Source organism: Centropristis striata, chromosome 8 (genome assembly GCF_030273125.1).
Source record: "Centropristis striata isolate RG_2023a ecotype Rhode Island chromosome 8, C.striata_1.0, whole genome shotgun sequence".
Lineage (NCBI taxonomy): Eukaryota > Metazoa > Chordata > Actinopteri > Perciformes > Serranidae > Centropristis > Centropristis striata.
The window spans coordinates 20945297-20970097 of record NC_081524.1 but is presented as its reverse complement, the minus strand read 5'-3'; the positions used below and the strand labels follow the sequence as shown (position 1 = coordinate 20970097).

The 24801-nt window shown below is 39.8% G+C and overlaps 1 protein-coding gene across 4 annotated transcripts in view; it reads left to right on the top strand.

The window, feature by feature from the left end:
* crppa (CDP-L-ribitol pyrophosphorylase A) overlaps positions 1 to 24159 on the top strand; it is a 66664-nt gene extending 42505 nt beyond the window's left edge. The window contains exon 10 of one of the 4 annotated variants that reach the window (XM_059338954.1): positions 21905 to 24159. In XM_059338954.1, the coding sequence (XP_059194937.1) occupies positions 21905 to 22009 (105 nt within the window). In that variant the 3' untranslated portion in view covers positions 22010 to 24159. Of the gene's footprint in view, positions 1 to 796; positions 1214 to 15733; positions 17030 to 21904 lie in introns of those variants that run through there. The other 3 variants (XM_059338953.1, XM_059338955.1, XM_059338956.1) reach the window with 3 other exon arrangements.
* Positions 24160 to 24801: the final 642 nt, after the last annotated feature.

The following is a 24801-nucleotide window of genomic DNA, read 5'->3' as shown; positions in this document are numbered from 1 at the left end:
CACCGCACGCGTAGGCCTAACCTCCACAGTTAAGCTTCGTGTCACGGGAATCCTCTTCCAGGCCCGCCAAGTGCGTGCTGGAGTCATCAGGGTGGATGCGGTTGACCTGAAATCCATAACTGACTGCTCAGTAATTATAGGATTATACAAGGTTGAATTATTCATCCAGTACAGTGAGAAATGTCAGGATTCATGCTACCAAAGCCGTCAAGTCAAATCACAACATTTGGGCCAGATGTGCAGGGCAAACCGAAGACAAACGCTGAATATTCATGGTGTCGTTGGCCTTAAATATGACATCCATCATGATTTATGCTCATGACTGACTGCAGCAGTGTGATAAACGAGGTTTCCTGGCAGCAGCATCACTTCACAAATCAATTGTAAAAGCCTGTGGGCCTCAGGCGAGGGGATGTCTGAGCCGGTTGGATTTATTTGAGAAGGATGAGCTGATGAAGGAGGCCCGGTCCTCTGTGGTCAGTGATCCGGGCCTTGACATCACAGTGTCGCCTAATTAAAACGAGATGCTTTGTGTTCCTGATAGCGAGGAATGAGATGCTGCACCACATGTGAGTTTGATTTAACTATCGGATGTTGGACATCACGGTTTTTCTCCGAATTATGGAACTAATGCTGTTAATTAGTCATCCTGCCTCGACAGAGAAACAGGGGAGTGGACGGAGATAATGCGTGTTTCACCATGATAAAATGCTTATCGTTATGAGATAGTGGAATACAGCCTTGCATAAATCACTGTTAGCCTTTTTTTTGTTATAATGAGGATAATTCTTCCCAGATGGCCTTATTCATACTCGTGGAGATGCCTGCCAACACTTCCTCTCTCAGCCGTACTGTATATATGAATATTGCTCACAAATTCTAAGTTTGTTTTATTTCCTTGGCTTTAATAAAAAAAGATGTGACAGCAGGCAATAATGCACACACTGTGAACATTTCCATGCAATCTGTTTGATTGTTGAAAGAAAAATACAATCAGTGCAGACTGCTTAAAAATGCAGTTTTTCTTCTTTTTCTTCGTTTTTGTCCTCAATGTTTGTGGCTTTAATTAAAACTTGAAAAACAGCCCCATGAAAAGCATGAAAACAGCTGAGATGACACTGTGGTTGCATGGGCAACAATATAACTGAGTACCACGCACCACTCAATCCAACATTTTCAACATCCAGAGGGATGATGTTATTGTCAGCAAGGTCACAGGAAGGCTGACATGTTGTGTTTTCACCACGACAAAACAGCCTGGAATACATTTTCTGTTCCCTGCAAGGAAAGGTCAAGTTTTCCTGTTTGGAAGTAAAACAATCTCTTTATAAGGGAAGAAAACTGCAAGTATTTAGTTCTGCTGCTGTTTTCAACATGTGTTCTTCCTGTGACCTTTGACAGTTCACTTTGTATCAATAAACATTCACTCAGTTCATATTAATAACAAAGTTACCTGCAATATACTCTTTAGTTTGTGAGCGTGTCTTTTATTTGTGTGTATGTCTTTATGTGTTCTGTCAGCTTCACCAACAATGATTATTAGATTAAAAAAAAAGCCCAAGCTCGATCTGCGACTCTCTCATTCAGTACAAAGCAGCGAAATGATTCACAACAAAGCAGTCTGTGTGTTCCAATACCCATTCTACTATACTGTTCAGTATGCCAGAGAAATATTTAGTTTGTCCCAATACATAGTATGTCAAGTGCAGTATGGCCAAAAATACCAGGATATCCTAGTGTATAAGGTCTGCTTTTGCAGAATAAAAACCATCACACTTTTATGGCTAATGTGACCCACAGTCCTTCAGGCAGCATATATACTAGAGTGTGAATCAGCAAAGGCCCCAAGATATCATTTTATCCTGATACTTGAGTCACGATATGATATTATTGCAATTTTAAGCACTTTGCAATAAGGTGAATGTTGCAATACAATATATTGCGATTTAACTGTTTAAATACATTTTGTGTCCACAAAATTAAATTAATCAAGAATTGTTTTGTCAAATGAGAGAAAATTCTCAGTCTATTCATCTCACTTCAGTCTTTTTATTTCTCCACAATGAGAGTCAAACCAACAGACTGACCAACAAAGTATTCAGTCAAACTGAACTCAACTGATATCAAACATGTATGGACGACAACAACTGCAGCCTTTTACTAAACTTGCAAAAACTTTAAGCTTCATTGCTCTGTATAGCTTTGATATGGCTGTGTCCGTAAAATAACGTGGCGACGGAGTCACATATCTGCTTCCAGTGTCTTTAGCCTGTAGCTCTCGTTTTCCACAACGTCACATGGCCTCAAGTCTTTGCAAATAAAGAAAGTAACGGATTGTGTTATTTTTTTCATGCCTTCTGAATTGGAAGGCAGTCATGTATGTAAAGAGAAGACTTGTGGGAACCCAGAGAGCCTATTTTCATTGAGATAACATGACGTCAGAGTGCACATGACCGCTTTGAAAATTACCATGAATCGTTATTTCGACAACTTCCCAACTCAATATCCTGAAGCATAGATTGCCTATAGATTCCTTAGATCTTTTAGTTTTATGTGATACCAGTATCTCCAGTATATTCCAAAAAGTGAGCCTGCTATGGCCTCCAAAAAAAACAAAAATGGTGAAAATACTGGCAGCCCGCTGGCCGTCAGAACACTAAGTATCGCCATGAATCAATATAATATTGCCACTCAAAATATAACAATACTATGCTGTATTGATTTTATCCCCCTACCTAATACAATATATATACTGTATAATATATAAGGCAAAGTTCAAGGCGCCATGTTATGATGGGGTTGTATATCTTTTGAATACTGCATGCAACAGTATATACTTTTTAAAGGCAGCTGCAGTATGTACTCAAAGTAAAAAGGAAAAGTATGCGGTTTACAACAAACCTAATTTTGTGGATTATCACGTTTTTCAAACACCGACTTCGGCTGACTGTTTAAATCTCCTCAGTCGAGAAGACCTTGAGTCAACTCGCAGCTGATCTGTTTCTTAAGCTGTGTAATTGTTCACAGAGCAATGCAGGACTAACAGCGTGGCAGGCTGTGAACTTTACAATCCTCGTCTCAGAATGACCTCACCACAAAACTGTAATGGAAGTGGAGAAGAGTGATGGAAACAGGGAGCAGCGTGAGGCAGAGCGGCACGACACTCAGTGAAACTGGCAAAACTGCTTTGGGTTTCTTGGTCTGATGGAGCTGTCAGCAGCCCGTTAGGTGAGAAGCCCCAAGGTGCACCAGGATTTTGACTCAAACCTGGACCGGGATGCACACTTTTACTTTCTCTGTGTGTAAATCTGATGTTCAACATCACATATGATGAACAAAAACATTCAAACTTGGGTGTTTCGTGTGCTGAATGAGTCTAAATGGGCAGGGGAGTGAAAGTGTTAGGTAACCTGTAATGAGAAAACATGGCAGTACTAATGTAGTGTTTCTAATCAAAAAATACCTCTAGAAAAACCATCACTTTCTGAGATAAGGTTTAAAGACAATAATTATGACTTGCAATAGTGATTCTTCAAATTCTGAATCAACATGTAGTACATGCCCTAAATATGATGTATTTTTAATGCAACTAGAGCAGAGTTGTTTGCATATCTCAAAAACGACATGGAATTTTTATCTATAAACTAAAGTTTTGACATTTCGTGATGCCTTCAAGTTGCCATCGACAGTAAAACAAAGTATGACATCAATACTTTGTTTATTATCCCCATTTTTATACAAAACCTTGTTAAAATATTATCCACCATAAACTCTAAATCCCTTTTGTTCCTCCCTGAATGATTTCACTGTGTGCTCTGACATAACTGGACACCAGTGAGAAGAACAACGGTGGAGAACATTAAAGTGTCCCTTGCCTCTCATTATGTATCACTCTGAGGAATTACTGGACGCACCCACCTCTTTGGAAAAGACTGGCCATTTGGCTAATTGAATTTTAGCCTCTGACAGTTAAAATGCATGAGCACATGGAATTGTGTTTGTCCCAAAGAGGTTGGGAAAACGATCCACCTCATTGACCTTTCGTGATGTCTTTTTGGATCAAGAGTGGATTCTCTCAAACGAGGCCTGACTGTGGTTTCACATTATTCAGAATTACACTGAACCGCCGAGGCACAAAGCATCCAGCAGCGTGTCGCCATGCGTGCCACTTCGCTTCGTCGAGAGGAGAGAGTGAAATGGAGTCATGGACAATGAACAGCAGTCTCTCTGAAACGACATGTGATCAAAGCACTTCTCTAGAGCTTTTTTCCGTTTGTGTTGTTACCTCTGCGAAGATGCCCACAAGCCAAACTTCAGGTGCGATAATGTGTGAAAACATCAAACCTAAAGATGTTGGCCGGGGATGTGCAGACACCGGATCCTCATAAACTGACACGTTGTTGTGAAAACGGTGACGGTATACGCTATCAGTGTCTGCAGTGGCGATAGGAAGTGTCATTGGATCCCTCCTTGCACAGGGTCCTGGCCACTTGTCATCCGCTGAAAAGGGAGTTGTCACGGTGATATATGGGTGTTGTAATCCCTGCAGTGAGAGCCCTGATGTTTACCCAACCCCATATTTCCTCCTCCTCAAAGAGCCCGGACCGGGAATCCTAAACCTGAGAAGAGATTAGCCGGCCGGGAAGAAAAGAGAGAGAGAGAAAAGAGAGGAGGGAGGGGAGAGGAGAAGAAAAGGAGAGGACTCTATAGGCCTATTCTCCTCTACCTGTTCAGATCCAGGTCTGAAAGGCAGACAGGTGAAACCGAACACGACCCAGTGAAGCTCTTGCTGTGACACTCGTGGAGTTGTACCCTCGCTGGGGTCAAGGGAGATCAGGGAGACTGTCGACGCTGTGGTTTCAGCACACTCCAGACTTTTCTCAGGATAAACCCGACAGATTTCCTCCGCTGAATTAACCAAAGCAACAGTGATGTTCTTGAAAGGAATCGGGGCATCTGATTTATGTGACAGATTCATTTTATGGTGTCACAAGCCAAACAGTTGTGGACCCAATGATCTAAAGAAGAGACCAATTATTTCTAGACAAACATTGACAATGTCGGCTGCAGAAAAACCAAACAGACAAGAACACCTTGATTGCAAAGAAAACTTTATTTTACTGCTGAAATGCAGTCTCATATTAACTTGTCACATGAGCAGGGTTCGTACACTTTTTTTTAGCAATGGTTTTCCATAACTTTTCAATGACTTCTCCATAACCTTTCAATTCATTTTCAAGACCAAAAAATTAACGCATTTCAGTCGGACCACTGTAGTCGGTGGCTCTAAATCAAACCACAGACACATTTTGATACACCTTGCTATGTTTTAATTGCAACTTGAATTTTTATTAACACACATTTACATGTATTAAAGTTTTAAAAAAATGACTGACTGAAATTTTATTTGCACTACAGCCAAGTTACGTGCAGTGTTTGAAACATCTTCCAGGTTACTTGACACCTGCTTAAGAAATACTAATGCATAAGAATTCAGCACCAAATGCAGCCATCACATTTAAATGCTCATCCAATACTGTTTTACAGTTTGTTTACAACAAGCACCGGACACTCTGTGTACAGTTAGCTATGCTGGTTAATTCACAATCACTATGTTTTTTATTATTATAATTAGCCATGCTGCTTTGTTTGTGATCAGCTGCTGACGTTGTGCACAGTTAGTGACGGTGGCCACAGTTACGTCTCCCGTGTTGAATCAATCGCGTATGTGATCACGGATCATGGTCGAAACTGTTGCTAGGCGATAAAGCTACTATAGCATAGCTCTGCCGTTGTAAAAATAGCTGGCACCGACAATTAAAGGTAACAAACGTACTCCTAAAACTACAGTACAGGGATTATTATATTATTTTTAATAGGCCTATTTTACACATTCTAAATAGTATCAAGCAATATTTCAATGACTTTTCCAAAACCTAAGAAAGGATTGTATTTCTCAATAACTTCTCAAGGACCTAGAAATTGCATTTTCAATTTCCATAACTTTTCCAGGTTTTTCATGACCGTACAAACCCTGCATGAGGATAAGGGAGTATACAAACTGTATATGTAAATGTATACAATAATTAAGTAATGTATAGATTTGCAAAATTACAGGAGTTTTCAAAGTTGGAAACTTTCCACGAGAATTAACTGGAATGTATGGGATTAAACCTGGAATTTACAAAATTGAAGATTGGCCCTTTATAGGAAACTTAAAGATATTTGGACTTTTTGGGGATTAGGGATTTTTTGTTGCTGTTTTTGGTAAATAAAAAATTAAAACTACATAAAGTTCTACTTACAAATAAATATGTTGAAATGTCATGTTTTTTTATTTTGAATATTTCCAGAATTCATCATCTTAGCTTCCCATGAAAAGTGTCTGGAAATGTACCGGAAATTTTCCAAGCCTTTGCAACCCTAGTAATATATATGCCTACTTCTGATTCCTCCTGCAGCTGGCATGCTTGCACAATAGTGTGTGATGTGAGTGACGTGTTCTGATCTTTTAATTATTTATTAATAACTACTTTAATTAGTGGACTCAGAGTCTTAAAACCATTATAGTATTTGTGAGACTGTACTTGAGCTTAATGCTAACATCTGGATGCCAACATGCCCATTGATGATGACAGCATGCAGATGTTTAGCAGGTAATGTCAATCTTCACCATTTAATTTTTGCATTTACATTTGCTAATTAGCATTTAAAACAAGCACTGTGTTGAGTCTGATGGAAACAAAATATCAGACAAATTAACATTTTGATCCGGTGGTAAAAGAAAAGTTAAAGGGTCATAAAGTTATTAAAATTCAACTTGACCAGTGGGTGAATTTATATATCAAATGTCATCCAAATCCATGCAAAACTTGCCGAGATATTTAACTTAAAATCACAAATGTTAAACTAATGGTGGTGCTCGAGTCGGGGGATCAGCAGAAGTCATAAATCATGAGTGTCCGTGCCAATTTCCGTCAAACCCTGTAGTCGATGTGTTGAGGTGAAAACTTTGACCTGCTGGGGATGAAAGTCAGAAAGGTTCATCCTTTGCTGACTGTGAATGTATAAACATTATTGCAATCCATGAAATAATTATTGGGATATTTCAGTTTGAACTAAAGTGGTGGGCCAACCGACTGACATTTCCATCCCTGGAGCTACAGCTAGCACGGCTAAAATGAGTCTGAAAGTGAAGCCAAAGTTTATAAAGTCATAAACAATCCGGTCCCACTGCAAAGTTCCATAACTGAAATCTGGTCGTTTAGTTAATTCCCTCAACATGAATTACACACTCTTTGAGAAATTTCTTAATGAAGCACCAAGGGGAAAATGATTTCTCCAGAGGTCTTTGTCCCCACTTTCCTCTCACACTGCATCTGTCAGGAAACACACAGCCTGCCTTGTTCAGGTCCCACAACTGCAGACAGGTGAAACCCAACACAAGAAGCGAGGCTTTTGCTTTGACACCTATGTATTCGCACCCTGGCGGGGTCAAGGGAGATCAGGGATGGCGTCTGTCTCTGCTGTCTCAGCACACTCCTGACCTTTCTCTTTGTAAATCCAACAATTGTCCTTGGATGAATATATGACTGGTGTTAAATTTTCTATGATGAAAGGCCGTTGAAACCTTTAATATCCTCTGACAGACTCATTCATTCCATGTCCGTGTCTTATCTCCATTACGATACAAATGTGATCACTAAATTGTATCCATTAACCTCGTTGGCCAGTGTCGGTCAGTTGAGGGCTGAGGAGAAATTTAAGTATGACGAAAAAAACACTTAACAGAACAAGTGTTTGAGGAGTTAATGAAAACATTGCGGAGAGCAGCCGAGATAAGAAATGACGTGGCGTTTCGTGAAGCTGTTTTCAGTTTTCCTAACAGTGGTTCTGGGCGGGCTGACAGATTTGGCGAGACTTCCAGTTGATCCACTGCACTTAGCATCCAACATCCACCCTGCCCCTTCACACACTTTTCCCCTGATGTTTGCCTAAGTACTTGTCTTTGTTCTGACAATTATGTCTTTAAACTTTATCTCAGATCCCCCACTGGAAATGTGGATGAGAGCACTTGGCTTTCGTCTGTGGAATCCTGACATCTCCATACAGACAGAAGCCCGGGGAGCGCTCCCCTCCTTAGTGATGTATTTGTAGAGAGTTAGGGTCAGAGCCTCGGTAGAGTCTCGCAGTGCCGCAACATGTGCAGGATATCAAGCTTGATCTTCCACGCTGTGAGTGCTCCAGATGTGTGTCGGTATGTGTGAAACTTGACCGCTGGAGTTTGGCTCAAGGAATTAGACATACCAAAGCGGTGTTTACTCAGCTTTGATTTCTTAGATTAAAAAGACCAACGAGCACGCTGTTCGGGCTGATATGACTTGACTCCGACTCGTACAGACAATTTGGAAATTACATTCCAAGAGAGGAATTAGTGTTACAAACAGACTCGTGGAGGATTAATGTGAGCCAGCTCTTCACAATTAGTTTGTAAACATTCAATCACTCAGAGAAAGAGCAAAACATGCGTGTATGTTTGTTTTGCCACTTGGTTTTGAGCTGTTTCTGACCACCCACTGTACTCCTGGTTTGAGTTTTCCTGCAGCTCTTCAGTTATGTCGTGGGTGAGCACAGCTCTGCAGGGATTATGCTTTCATTTAACAGGCCTCATCAAAGATTGTTTTTGCGGCGCTCACCTTCCTGCTCTGCTTGTGCTTTTATTTGCAGGGACCTCTCTGTACACATGCTTGTCTGGTGGGGTGTGGTGGAAAATAGCTGTGGAATAGCACACAGTGTATTCAGACCAGGGAAAATACCTCCACGTGCCCCGAAATATGGGTAAAATTGTTGGCTAAGCTGGTCAATGCATCTGCTCCTACGGTCACTCAGAGGGCATGTAACTGTAATTTTAATAATGGAAACATTTTAAATCTGCATGATCTGCATCATTCTGATTGGCTGCTCATGGATGTGATTTTGGAGAATCCTTTACAGGAATATTAATAAGAGCCACAAGGTTGGCTTCCCCCAAAAACAACCCTATTGGCTGTTTTCACAAGCATTCTTATATTAACATTTATTGTTAGTCGCCAACCTCTCCATACATTTTCTCATTGGAGCAAAGAAGGGTGACATGGTATAAAACATGGTGACAAAGTCCGCATAGGGAGAAAGTCAGGGATCCACCCTGACCGTTTAAAGAAAACAGGAGACCACTGTTTGTGTCCTGTGTGAAACAAAAAGTCAACATTAGGTTATTTTAGCTAACTTAACGTTACTACTTAACGTAAATCAAATACGTACCATAGGTTAATTTACATATGTAACCAAACCTAACCAAATTGTTTTAGAAACCAAACTGTGACCATTTCAAAAAAACAAAACTGACCGTTACCTCTAGGTATGAGAATCTGTTGATCTGCCACTGGAAAATAAATTAGGGGCCCTTATTTAGGCAAACAGTACTGTTGGCCGTATTAGATGGTATGAACAAATGACCAATGTGGTTACTCAGCTTGGAGGACTTTCTGTTGCTCTACTAGTAAAGCCAAGTGACATATCATTTTACAGAATCGCTACAACTTGATTTGTGTCATCATCAAACTTTAATTTGATTTTCCCACAGCAACAAGAGTTTTGCAACTCACCAAAAGTCGCCAAACTGTTTTATGCTTGATGCAAGGGGTTAAACCACTGTAATGGCAAACGTTTTGATTTATAGTGATTTGTAATTTATAGCATCAGATTTCAACCATTTACACAACACCATACGTGATGGAATTCCCCATAGTGTTCAACGATATAGAGTGGTGATGTGCTATGCTATATAGGAAGTGAGCATCAGGTCCAATGTAACTCACAGAATAGCATCAGAGCCAGCACATGTAGCCGCTGCACTGAAGTCATAAATCAAGCTTCTGTTTGCTGGCTGGTGGCTGAACCTTTCACAACATTTTGGAAAACAAAACAGGACTGAAACAGCATGAAGCATAACTCAAATGGAGGTAATGACCAACCAAGTTGTCTGGAGGTCAGTCGGTTGAAAACGGCTGGTGAGACTTGGGATTATGTCCTCAATGCTAAAAATCAAATTTCCTGCTCACTCTGATGGAAAACCCCAACTTGAAGTGTATAGTTATAAATAACCAGATATCAAGGTAGGATTCAAGAACTTAAATCTGGTCTTGCATTTAATGTCGTCAAATGAATCTCACAGTCACGACGCGTCATGTGAAAATGATTTCCCTTCACAGCTTCTCGCCTCGGTCCCTTCTTGTTCTCACACTACATCTGTCAAGCCACACGGCTGGCTTTATCCCCCTGATGTTTAGTCTGCGGTGCACCGATATTTTGACAGCAGCACAAAAACGCAGTGTTGCACCTATGTTTGTATGTTTGGCTCATGACCTACTGCGATTACAATCTGCTGCTTGTATGGGATGGAAGTGAGGGCAGTAAGCCTCGGCCAGCATGTCCGCCGCTGATGAAAACCTGCTTGTAATAAATGTCTTGTTTGTGAAATATTCCTGCACCTGCAGCTGACCTCAGATGGCCCAGGATATGGACTGTATTTGGCTTCCCTTGGTTCGGTGTAAGTGATACAGTGTGATAAGTGAACGAGGCATCCGTGGAGGGTGTGTGTGTGTGCTTTTGGGGCTCTCTCTCTCACCACATGTGGGATTTTGTATGTCCCAGTTCATAAATCCCACCCATGCCTCCATGCTTTCATACCTCCTCAACTAAAAAGCCATTGTTCTGCTTACTGTTTTGAGGTATGTCTTTCAGTAGGTTGAATTCAAACAAAGTTGTCTCTCAGCAGAACTTGTTTGAGAAAGTTCTCACTGAGGGGTTGCAGTGGAAATACAGACCCCCTCGATGTCCCGTTCTTCTGTTTGCCTTCCCTGAAGAGCAGAAAGAGAAGTCGTACATTAGACGTGACTAACAAACTGCTATGTTTGCCCAATGGACGCCCCTAGACAGGATATTTTGGAAACCCGTGTTGAAAGAGCTTTACCAGCGTACCGTGAAAGGCTTGTGTGGCAGCAATTGTTCTCTCAATGGCCTCTGAAAAGCAGTTATCAATACAAAAGTTTGCTTTTTCCTCCGGCTGGAAAGTCTGAGGAAAAATACAAAAAAGTAGGGTGGGATACAGACTTATTCATTTTCCTACATTATGATCCCTTTCAGATGAAGTGAGGCAGAGTGGGAACGACACGGGTAGCTAAAGTACAGACATTCAGGCAATGACACTAAATACTTCGCAGAAATTCAATAAAACACATTCCCAGAAGCACGAAAATAACGCTTATGTCGATGTCGTCTCTGTCAAATTCATCGCTCAGTCTTTCATCCAGAGCATTTTTAATATTTATGGCTGAACTTTTGGTGTGAGCATGATGTACACTCTGAAGGTTGTTTAGATCCAAAGCCCAGCAGTAAATATTAAAACTGACTGCACAGAAGCGTGAGGAGGCTTTCTCTCCTCTCCGTGAACTTTAATGCACCTCAAGTACCAGAGGAATCATTGTTCATCTTTGAGTGATCCTGTTCTGTTTTACAGTCAGTATCTGGCTCATTATTATAGGTGGAAAATACTTACACCTCCTTTTCTCTTTCTTTTGTTACTGATCTAAAAACTCAAAGCCAAGACTAGAAATAAAGGACCTACAGAGCAACAAAAAAACCTATAAAAGTATCAAAAAACTGATTAAGTACAGAACTTAATTATCTACAATTTTCTTTCTCTTTTCTCCATTCCATTTCCAATGTTCTGTCTTTATTAAACCCATTCTTCCTTCTCTTCTTTCTTAAGCTCATCTGAAAGCACCAATCAGGAACGCAAAAGTCAAGCAAATTTAGAAGATACCAAAAGATTACAAAAGATGCCAAATATATCAGACTAAACTGGGAAATGTATGTAAAATATGAGAAGTTTTCCAGAGATACCAAACATGTCAGGCTGAACTTTGGGAAAAATGTGTATAAAATGATGCATGGGACATCTTGAATATTTCCAATCATAAAAACATGAAGTCTTGAGTTTTCATATTTCCCTTGTGTGTCTTCAATGAAAAGCTGGAACAAGCAGATACAGAATCTATATGATACTGTCAGACTCAGTGGAATAAACCTTGAAAAAACAAAAGGAAGCTTAAGATTTCATGCCTTACTTTCCTTCTGTGATGTTGCGACACTAAAGTCATTCTGTCGCCATTCTTAATTGTACTAAATGAGCTCTGCAGCACCTTGGCGGTGTAGAATTTGCAGCTCTAATCAGACTTTTGGACTGGTCAGTAATTGGACCTGTTACCATCTTCTCTCTTCTCAGTTTAGCCCCCAAGCTACTGCCTGTCTTCAATGATACACTGAGGGGAGTGAGGGCAGCAAGACCACAATACCCACTCAGGGACGAGCTGTCAGAAGCCCTGAAACACTATCCTCTCTCAGACCAAAGACCTCGCTGGCTGTTTTTAGCAGTATTGTATCACTGGGATTCAACACGCAGGTCATCTAGGGAGAGTTTTTCCAAGAAATTACTTCATCTATTAAAAGGGGCAGAAGTCAGAGTAATGCTCAGTGAAGTTCATGTTAGGGGGGTTTAGCTTTTTAAGATTCCCAGGGTGGAGAATGCCTTATTGCTAGTAATGATACTGCCCTCAAGTGGATGCTACAACTATCAGGACTGCAGCACCCTCCTGACACAGGATAAAAAAAAAAAAAACAGTGACAGTAAAAGAGGCCGTAAAAACTTTCTAAATGTTCTTGGCCACCTTGGTTATGGTAGCTGGTGTGACTCTAACAACTCTTTCCAGTTCTCTTGGCTCGGGCTCAGCGCCAAGCTTTTCCGTAAGCTGTTTTTCAATTAGGACCCAGCGCTTTTGGCATTTCATGAAGGGAACAGAAGTGGAAGCCCTCAGCAGCAGCAGCAGCAGCAGCAGCAGCAGTCCTCGGGGCTGGGGATCTCGGGAGAATGACAGAGGCATACAAATTGTCACTGTTAAAGGTCCTAATTGCCTGAAACCTTTAAGCTTCAAAGCAGGCTCTTCTTGTGTGGCAGGAGTGCTGCTGCGCTCCTCTCTCACATGGAAAGGTTGATTGCATCTGTGGCATTTAAGAGTAGGGAGAGTTTGAGGATTGCTTATTGTGTGGTCCGCCGATGCGTTCTTCCCCGTTCCCCCTTTCAAAGACCTGTCGCCTCACGGCTTGTCAAAATCCTCCCTTTAAACAGTAAGCAAAAATAGAAGCTAATGATTGAAGTTCCATTCCATAAACTTGTGGTCGCAGTTTGCAATAACAAGCCTGTTGCATGTGTTTGTGCATTCATACACATGGGAGTGATTGAGAGCATTTTGCTTTTAGTCCGTGCCCAGTCAGATGATTATTTATTGCATTGTTTATGTATTAAAACAATGCTGTCAGTTAATTTCATAATATGGCTTGTCTCTTGGACTATAATCTTTTTGCACAGAGTCAAAATAAAAAACTGAACACTGCTAAAATCCCCGGCCCTCTTTCCAGCTATGACTCGTATCCAGTGGTATTTTTCCCTTGATACCGTTTCATATATTGTTTGCTAGGTCTCTCTATTTTTAAATGTGAAATCTGTCAAGAGAAACTATATAAATGCCATCCAGGGCCACCAAGGGATTGGACGTGTCAGTAATCGATGTAGCAGAGGCTCGGCTGTCAGTGGAAAAAAAGTGTTGTATTTCAAAATGTAAATGTGTCGCTTTCCCATTTAACATGGCATACATTAGCAGTGATAGTTCTTCCACTAATGCGAATAAATGATGATACTTTTGGCCAGGAGATCCTTTAAGTGAGGATTTGTGGCAGTTAATCATTATGAAGTGGAAACTGAGGTTCCCTTACGTCTAATAATAGTAAAGTGAATGTCGTAAAAACGGGCACTTGTAGAATAGAATAGAATAAAATATCCTCCTGCAACTGCACTTAGACTTTGGCACAGAAGACGTTTCTGCCTTTGGAACACATGTAGATTAATTCCACACTGTAAACAGGTGAGGAGTGCCTATTAGCCTAAATTGCTCTATCAATCAGACTAATCTGCTTGTGGTTTCATCTTGAAGGCTCAGTTACGCCTTTGCTTAAGGTTTTATCTCATGTCCGTCCAAACACACAACTCAGGTTATGTTTGTCTCAGCGCTGCCACAGTGAGAAATATTCAGCCTCAAGCGCTCGTTAACTGGTTTCTCCATATCCATATTCTGCTGGAAGAGACACTGGGGCAGAGGCGGTGGAAACGTTGGAGGACATATGCTGCGATGATGAAGATCTGGAGACATGCAAATCCCTTCAGGATCACATTCCAGGGTGCACATGTACACACGATGAAGTGTCTGCCCAGTCTGTCTTCCGTGCATGCTCTCTTATGTGTCCCAACACATGTATTCCCTCTCATGGATGTTAGCGTGCCTGTAGCAAACGAGCCAGCGAGCTGCTCATTAGCGAGCTGCTTTATTCCTCCTCGATGGCCGTCAGCGGAAAGAGGAGACATGAGCTGAACGGGGGCACCACCCTCCCACCTACTGCAGCAGAGCCCGGGTCAGGAGAGGTACCAGCTCTTGTCTGTCAAGACTTGTGGCAATAAATCACATGTTCCTCACACTAAAGTCATATAGATTTCAGCCTGAAAGCAGTTAGATATGCAAATCGTTATGAAGCCTCTGAGTTTGTTGCTGCAGAGTAATGTGACCCTTTTGTCATGCTTTTTTCACAAACCACATTTGAAGCCTGAGTGGCAGTTGTGACTACTTAAAGCTGTGCCACGAGTCAATGAAGAGCTCAAGTCGTATTTGTGTTCCACTGTGCAAGCAACTACTTGATTTAATAATGCTGTTTTATGAAGCATGATTCATATTTCAAAGGCCGCATATCTGGAGTGGAAATAATTCAGCGCTAGGGCTTAGACAGGCTTAAAACTTTGATCCTCGTTGGTGATCTCTACTTGCTTTTTCTTATTTTCTTGTGTGCAAACTTAAGTGTTTTTTTTTGTTCTGCCTGTAAGAAAACAGATCTCTGTAATAGAGTCATTAGCTGTGGCTTGATGGCTGTAGCTGTCTTCAATATGCCCGAGCACCCAGCGTTTCCATGACTTTCCCATCGTCCTCGTCAATGCACTTGGGTGGCAATCGACCAGCGATCGTGCTCATCACATTTATCATCCCCGTGGCCTTTTTAAGCTGCTCTGAACACATGTAACATCTCGCATACTTTCCGTGTGGAGCTGTAATTGCTTTTAGATAACAATGGGAGGAATGCTTTGATCTGATTGCTAATGGTGTAAACTAAGAAAAGATGCAATTAGATATTTCTAGAACACTTTGATTTCTCACTCGGAGCTCTTAACTGATCACCGATGAACTTATGCATATTCCTGAGGATGTGTGGACGATGATGTGCTATCGGCTGCTTTCTGTTGACTGCTAACACATGTACTGGCTCATCTCCCCAATCCATCGCCTCGTACCAGTGATTAAGCCACAGAACAATGACTTGGGTGCATTGTAAAGAAAAACAGGAAAGCCTCACTGTTTGTCTTTTACTCCATTTCTTTTGAAACTTCAAAAGAAGCCAAGCGTAGATCTAAAAGCGGATTAAGAAAAGATTGTGGAAGCTGACAGAGAATGCCTCAGGAGCTCATTCAAAGCTATCATATTTTGATTCCATCATTTTTTTTTTTTCATTCCTCCGTGTTGCTTTAATCAATGAGGAGGCTGGAGTCGCTGATCTGTACTCCAGTTCCCCCTTCAGTCGGTTTGGTGTGGAAAATCCATGTCATCTGACTCCCCTCTCCACTGGTTCTGATTAGGGAGGAGCGCTCCAGGATTTCTGGATCCCGGGTCTCTCGCTCCCATTAACCACGGTCAGGCCTGATTCCACGCTCATCGCTCTCACACCTCGTCACATTCCCTTCCAGTTCCTGCACAAACTGTGTGCTGTTAGGAGCTGGCCGGTGAAGTTCGGCTATAAGATGGAGAAAGGACAGAGTGTGTGAAAGATGATTTCTGTTTTGTTGATCGTGTGCTCAGCTCCAAATGTGTTAAAACTGCCAACACATTTTTGTAATGCAAAATGCATTTAGAAACCAGATCTTAAGATATGTTTAATAGGATGTTCCACATTACAAATCATCGCTGTTTTGTCATTTCAGTGGGATACATTTTTAATATATTTTTATGTTCCTCTCTGTGGATGTTGGGACATTAAAAGCTTTGTGAAAAGCCTTCTTTAGCCCTCTTAAATTACTTTATTTCCCTTAAAGCAAACCTGCTATTTCAGAGCTGGCTGATGAAATCGTTTATAGATCCAGAAAAGGAAAGTGTCAGATTAGTTGGTAAAATAACACAAGTCACATCCAATCCTGATTTAAAGGATAATTGCAATTTATTACAACTTGGATACAGTTTTTGTAGATTTTGCCATAGTTTCTGTCTGTTTTGATAATATTGTACTCGCCAAAGTAAAAGATATTTTTCACAGCAGATGTTTCGACAGAAAAATCTGAAGTAGTAATGGCTGCATCCCAACTAGGTGATGCAGTTCTCTGGTGTTGTCTGTCCTGGCACACTGTCATGGCTTTCTGGTAATAATGGAACAGAGCCGTCAAATAATGTCATCAGTTACACCGGGGCTTTTCCTGCTATGACATGTGACTAGATATTTTTTTATCTTCTTCGATAAATTGTAATAAGAGAAAATTCAGGACTGTTTACCTGATGACATGCATAAAAAATAATACTGTTAAAGCAGAAAAAATGACTTCCTCTTCACCTCTGATTACAGACTTAAACTTTAATGCCATACAATTAGTTTCAACACAACAAACACAAAAAAAGAAGAGGGCTGTGAGTCTGCTGAAGTCATATTGGAGGTTAATTAGGCTGTTTAATACACTGGATAGCTAAAATGGCACCATTGCAATACTCAGGGCATTAGGTTACCCGGAAATTAGAAATCGGTACAGCTGCAGTGCTTTTATTTTGAAGGCAATTTACGTATGTGTGTGCATGCATAAGCACAAAAAACACTGAGTTAGCTTGTGAAAAAAAGTTAGCTTGTGAAAAAATTTTTTGCTTTTGCATAAAGTTAATAAGTTGCTGGTTTTCTGCCTAACATACATGCTCTATATTGTTTCAGTGGTTTGAATGTATGTTGTGTTTAAAATAAATGGAAATGTGAGATAATGATTGGAGTTTTTACTGCTATAATTGATTTATTCCACATTAACATAGTCTTATCATAACATGTATTCTTACCAGTAGCAGCTCAAAACCAGATAATTTACTGCATTTCATAAAGCCATGAAGTTAATTTTGAGCAAAATTTAGTTCAGAGTTTTGGTCCGGCCCTCGACAACCTTCGCAGTATCTCATGTGGCCCCTTGGGAAAATTAATTGCCCACCCTCGGTCTAACATGTCAGATTAATGACGCATGTTTCTTTACCTACAATTAGGGGTAGAGCTGGGCAATATGGACCAAAAGTCATATCCCAATATATTTAGGCTGAATATCGATATATACGATATATATCCCAAAATTCTTACCACAAAGTGAAAGCAAATGTTCAGTCAAAGTCAAAGCCAAATATGACATGTCACAAGTAGTTTTATTGAAACCGTTTATTTAAGTGAACATAAATACTGTATAACAGGAGAACCTTTTTTCAAATCAAAGCTCCATAAAGTGCACATTTGCATAAAAAGAATCTTAAATAAAAATAGCCTATAAAATAAAATAGGCCAATCTTTTTCTGAAATAAATATATATATATGAGAAAATAACTAAATATGACAAACCCCAGTAAGGGCAGCATTTATATATATATATATATATATATATATATATAAAATATTTTTTTAAACTATATCGATATATGCGATATGGTCTAATTCCATATCACATTTAAAAATATATCGATATATTTTTTTTATCGATATATCACCCAGCCCTAAATAGGGGCTTCCCTAATGTTGCCCCCCTCTTGTTCCTCATTCATTTTCAGGTTGTTATCTACCACTAGTTTGTTTGTTTTTTTGATAAATTATCTGGAATAATTGGGATTGGTGGTTTGCAGTGCAGCATGTCATTAGTAACAAACAGGCTTCTCTTGTAGATTAGTCTTATCTTCCAGCTTTTTTCCAGCTCTGCGGCTCCAAACTGTAGTTGGGAGACCTCCAGTTTCTTGAGAATAACTCTTTTAGCTTTAACGTTGGCCTAGCACGTAGCAGGTAACTAGCTTGAAGAATGGTCAGTCGTCAGTCGTCACATAGAAACAAGACAAAGTTTCTTAAAGAGGAATGCTTGGCTGGTTACATTAGTAAAAAAAAAAAATCAGAACTGTGCAAACATATTGCACCTTTTCCTAATTCATTGTTGATGTTTAAAGGATTAATTATGCAGCCCTGAAAGTAATGGCTGTGAAACATATATTGCTGAGATCTGGTAGCATGAACTGGGGCCAGAGACACCAGACACACGAACATTATGCACACTTTTAAAATTTGCATGAGAAAAGCATGATGGAAACAACAAAATTCCGTCAAGCTTGAGGTGTTTTTTGTCTATTTTGAAAAATTGTTAATGCAGTAAACAGGAGATGGAAACACGTTTTCTGAATAAGTTCTGACGGAGCGTACTTTTAGCTCAGATGACTGATCAGCTGTTTCCACTCTGATATGAAAGAACAATTATAAGTTGCCTAGTTGAATCCAGTTGCTGAAGACTTCTCTCCATTTTCTTTGTCCAATTGTCCGATTAGCAACCTGTTTTTTGTTGTTTTTTTCTCTCTCTCGTAATCTCTACTTCTTCTACTGTTTGCTGACCAATTAGAAAAGATTAGAAACAGCAAAATGACTATCCAAAGTATCCACTGAAAACATCCATCACAGTTTACAGTCGTCAACTTGCAGTTGACACGGTCGTTGAATTTAAAATTTATGAAATCTGCCACTATTATTATTGGAAATGGCATTTGTGCCATGCAAGAACTAAGTTTGACAGGCGTTGCAAAAGTAACTTAGTGGGATGGAGCTTAGCAAACAATTTGTTCGGCCAAAACTGTGAAAACAGGATCCAGGATGTAAAAGAAACCCTGACTTATCCTTTAACATGAACATGAAAGTACTGTTTTAAGTATTTGAATGCAGAACTGAAGTGAAACCAAAATGTGTCCCAGGCTTTCTTTTCTCTCCTGTGGTTAAACATCCTTTAGCGTGTTCTCAGTGGCATAACTATATCTTTAAAAGTTAAAGAAATCTAAGTAAATCTTTTTTTATATTTTCTCCTTCATGCATGCAGCAACATCAAAAGCTTTTGTCAAAAGCTTTATGAAAGTCCATGATCCATTCATGAAGAAGTCCAGGTAGAGCATGACACATAAATCTGTGAGAGGAACAAGTAAAAACAGTAAAGCTCCTTGAACTTCAGGGCCTTTGAAAGATGGAAAACAGGTCGTTCTCAGGCCTCATCAAGAAACTAAATCAAAGTAGGGAGTCGCTGTAGCCCGAGGAACAGAGTCAGGGGAGTGAAAACCATTAAAAGTGCATTGTGCAGGCGGTTTGCAGAGGAAAAAAAGAAGAAGAAAGAGATACAGAAGAGAGGAATCACAAAGGCAAAACAACCACAACAGTGGAGTTCACATTGAACAGAAACAGACTGAGAGAATGAGAGAATGCACGGCCTCCTTTTGTCTTGCGTGTGGTTTAGCCGAGATCTGTCCAATATCATGCGCCATAAATCTCAAAGTAGGCTATATTGGTTCACAAGCTTCAGAGGACTTGACATTAACACAAATTTGTGAAAAAAGAAAGTTAATTCTGCGGTGTGTGTTTTTTCTCCCCCCTCCTCCTTTGGAAAATTGCTTCCGTCTGTTGATTCAAACATAAAATAACATGGGAGTCACGAGAAATCCTCCACCAGATTTTGTGTTTCTTACAATCAAATTAAATGTGGTGAATTCAGTGTGTGTGTGTGTGTGTGTGTGTGTGTGTGTGTGTGTGTGTGTGTGTGTGTGTGTGTGTGTGTGTGTGTGTGTGTGTGTGTGTGTGTGTGTGTGTGTGTGTGTGTGTGTGTGTGTGTGTGTGTGTGTGTGTGTGTGACCTCACAGCTGAGTGGAACGGGACATTCCTCTCATGAGGAGCATCTGGGTGTAAATGTCACAACAAAGGACATTTTTATATAGAGTGTCGTCATTTTTAAAAAAGAAAATGTCAGCTGATACTGTTTGGAACCTTGCTGACTTCCTTTTTACTGTCAGAGCTGTTCATGCAGCTCAGAGTGAAGCCAAGGTATTGTGTTGTTCAGTACAATTTTGTGTATTACAATTACTCCACTACTAATTCAGAGGCAATGAATACAAAATGTACCAATTATGATATATCATTATAGGTTAAGCTACACAGCAGTATATAAAATAATCAAGATTAGCTCCACCTTTACCAGCTGCAAGATTAACGTGAATTCATCGGTAATGATGATCCAGTAATATTATATTTTGAAATGGCCCATTCTGCATAAAGAGTACTTTTGCTAAAAAATGTACTTTTTCTTATTTTCTTATGTATTTCTGCACCAATAGAATTACTCTGCTATGATTAATATTTAGTTTAACATGATTTTACTACATGAAAAGTATATAACATATAACTAATTGAGAGCACCACTGTTCACGTGCCAGGTTGACCAGTTAAAGAGCAGTGCCTGCAGGTTACGCAACGATAGTGTTGCTCTAATTTCTCGACAAGCCTCCAGACTCTAGACAAGGAGTCTGTTGTGCACCAAAAAAATTGGCGACTAGCGGATTGTAAGAGTGGTAAGTACAGTTTGAATCTTTAGTATTTGTTAGAAAAAATGTACGTGAGATAACAAGCTAAGATGTTGGTGTGTTTCTACTCTCTGTACTTGTGTTTACACTCAAAAAAGACAAAAAATTACCAAAAGACATACAATCGCCAAAAAAGACACAAAATTACCAACAAAGATGTAAAAATGACCAAAAAAAATACTAAACAAAAACAAAACGCAAATTTGCCCCCCAAAAAGACAAAAATTACCAAAAGTCATAAAAGTAATACTATGACAAAAAGACACAAATTAACAACAAAAAAAAAGATGTAAAATTGACCCCAAAAAAAGAGACAAAAAATACTTAAAAATGACCCCCACCAAAGACAGAAAAAAAAAGAGCAACAAAAGATATAAAATGACCAAAAAGACACACAATTACCAAAAAGATTTACCAAAAACAAATTGTAAAAATTACCAAAATAAGACTTTGTTATCTTTGTTCATTTTCTGGGTTTTGATTGGCTTTGGAAGTAGTGATGCACCTTATGTATCCTGCATAAGTGTGCAGACATCTCCCCCTTCAGTAGAGGAATATGAAAAACTTTGCACAGATACAAGTCATTACAGTCAAGGTCAAACATTTTAGGTGACGTAAACATAAGAAACACATTTTTGATTTAAGGGGGACTTTCAGTTCTCAGTTCTGAGTGCTTCTTCCACCACAGCGAACTCTTGATGTTGTAACTCCTTCCTAACAAGCCTGCCTCTTGCTTTTGCCATCATACAAGTGGAACAACATGGTTGAGCTTTGTTTCCCCGCTAGTTTGAACTGGCTGCTGAATGTAACTGAAGGCTGCTGGCAGTCCCGCTGGTGTACAAACATGTGGATGACTCAGACTCAGAGTCGTGACTAGTGGGAGAAGAGATAAATGTGAACAAATGTGAATCTGCATGGAGATGTCTGAGTTTGTTATTGCACGATCTTCTACTACTGAGCTCACGTAATGAGTGTCTGTCTGTAATTTCATGTTGTTTAACAAATAACCTCCCTGTCTCTCCTCTTCCTCCTCCTCCTCCTCCTCTTCTCTCTCTCAGGATAGTGAATGTTGGGAGAGGTCAGTGTTGAGGGTCGCTGAGATCACATCAGCCCTGATCCGGGACAGGAGCCCCGCCCTGGTGGGACAGCTTCTGCAGGCCTGAAGGAAGGCAGCAGCAGCAGAAAGTCCCCTCAGTGTGACTCATGGACACTGCAGGGATGAGACAGTGTTTCTGCTCTGAATCCATCCATGTCAATTACAGCTAGGTTAAAGGGATTCTCCCACAATGTACTCCTGCACTTCCATAAAGGGTGGGGACTTTGAACCTAAATTCGACAATCCTACACTTCCCATAATGCAACTCAGAAGTGTCTCATTTAATCCTCCCTGTCTGTTGAACCACCCATATCTTTAAAATGCATTGGCTCTGCTGTTATTCCATTGAAACCAGGCTTTCTGATAAAAACATGTTGTGGCAGTGAAAGATGGTCTTTACTATAATCAATCTATCAAACTTTTCTAAAATAAGTTCTGGCGTGAATCAGTGGCAGATGAATGGAGATGATTGGGGCCAGGTAGGAGAAAAAATAAGAGAGGGACACTATTTTTTATTTGTGTTGGGTAAAGTTGGAGAGAGCTTCACAGATTAATTGTTCCCGTGTCAATGAGTCATCAGAGGAGCATTGATTTCTTTCCAAACAGTTACTGCAGCTACAACTGAAGCCTGATTTTCATCAATGTTCTAAATTGAGCAATAACCACAATATTTAATGGTAGAACTAAAATCCCCCGACATATAAATGAGCTATTCTTGGTAGTAGCTACTATGACTATTGTTTTGGGAAAATCAGATATTATGTAATTTATGTGATTTTTTTTTTAGACATATATTAGACGTGTTGAGGATTATCAGGTTGTAGCTTGTCATTTCAACTTTTCTCTGCCTATTGATTTTTTGGTAACACTTTATATTAGGGAACACATATTCAACATTAATTAGTTGCTTATTAGCATGCAAATAAGTAACATATTGGCTCTTAATTAGCCATTATTAAGTAGTTATTAATGCCTTATTCTGCATGACCTTATTATACAACCAGTAAGCCATTAATTAAGAGTTTTCCCTCAATAACCTCAGAATTATTGCTTATTAGTAGTAAGTAAGGAAGTTGTTGAAACTTCCTTACTTATTACTTACTGGGTCACTGGTAGACTAACATTGGTGCAAAGTGACCCACTTTGTAGAGTAATGATTGACATTACAATCTACCAATCCTCATCCAATCATCCAAAAGGAGCCACCAGTCATGTTAAAGGTCTGGAGAAGATGAAGGTGTTTGCTATTTGCCGTTTCCATGGTTTCGTTCACCGCTATGTAGAGACTTATAAAGTCCATATAAAGTAAAGCATATTAAGATAGTAACTCTCATACTTCCTTACTACTAATAAGCAATACTTCTGAGGTTATTGAGGGAAAACTCTTAGTTAATGTCTTACTGGTTGTATAATAAGGCATTAATAACTACTTAATAATGACTCATTAAGAGCCAATATGTTATTTATTTGCATGCTAATAAGCAACTAATTAATGTTGAATATGTGTTCCCTAATATAAAGTGTTACTGATTTTTTTCCCTCTACCTGGACCTTAACCTCTTCTGTACAGTTTTGTCTTCTGTCCACATTAGCTAAAAAAAGCATCCCCATATCTGCAGTCATGTCACTGATGGAGCTTTATGAACATATCCTAAAGATGCTACATGTTTTTTGTTTGTTTGTTTTTTCCCCCCATTAAATTAGAGCCCCTATGCTTTGGATTTCAAACTTTCTTGCATTGAAGACACAACGGTGCACAACACATGCATTCATATAAAAATCTAACACAAATGGGCTTCAAACAGATGAGACCATCGTGGATCACAGTGAGACCGGCAACCTGCACGTCTGCCAGTTGATTGAGGAGCGTTTAGGGAGCTGTTGAAGAGTTAAAGTGGCTCTACACGGAATCCAGAGCGTATTGATTGAGATCAGCGATAACCACAGTGTGAGAGCAGAGCAGCAGCGACTGGGACACACACATGGACTCACGCAGAGATCAGACCGGCTACCACAACAATGTTGTTATTTGTTGTCAACAAAAAACAAAGAAAAGTTGTTTACTGTCATAGAAATGTTCTGAATGTCCTGTATGTAACTGTGTCATAACCACTGGATGTTGTTCATGATCATGACTGAAACACTAATATGTAATAAGAGGTTGCTTATATTTTTATACTCCATTAAAACTGCTTATTTAAAACTGGCATGATAAAATGCATTTTTTCATATTCTCTTGTACAAGGATTAATTCAGAAAATGTTTTCTCTTCCTGGCTCTGCAGACTCATCATGCGTACTAGAGGTTGACCGATATATGGGGCCGATATATGCGTTTTTTACTTGTATCGGCTGATACATGCGTGCATTCGCCGATCAATTAGCCCATTTAACTGAGCCAACAGCAGGCAAGGCTTGGTGCAACATCTGCCATTCTCTGGTGAGCTGCTGCTGATACCGGGAAAAAAGAAAAACACATCAAATATGTGGATCATCTGCGGCGCCACCACCTCCAGGCCTAGAACAACATACACATTGTTTGCTATCAAAATGTTAATGTTTTTTTTGTTTTTTTCTCTCTTTTTGTTTAAATTGAGACTTGTGTAACATTTGTTATTATTGTGTCATTTTTATCATGTAAATGGAGGGAGAAAAGGCAATATTGGCTTCAAGAATCGGCCCAGAAAAATCTGCAGCACATATCGGGTCGGGGATTGGTTAAGACTGATGTCAAAATATTCGGTATCGGCATAAAAAACCCTGTATCGGTCGACCACTAATGCATACATTCAAGTGTGTTTGAAGAAATGGATTTCAAATGAAGCTGTTTTCAGAAGGATTTGATAGACTGAAGTTCAGG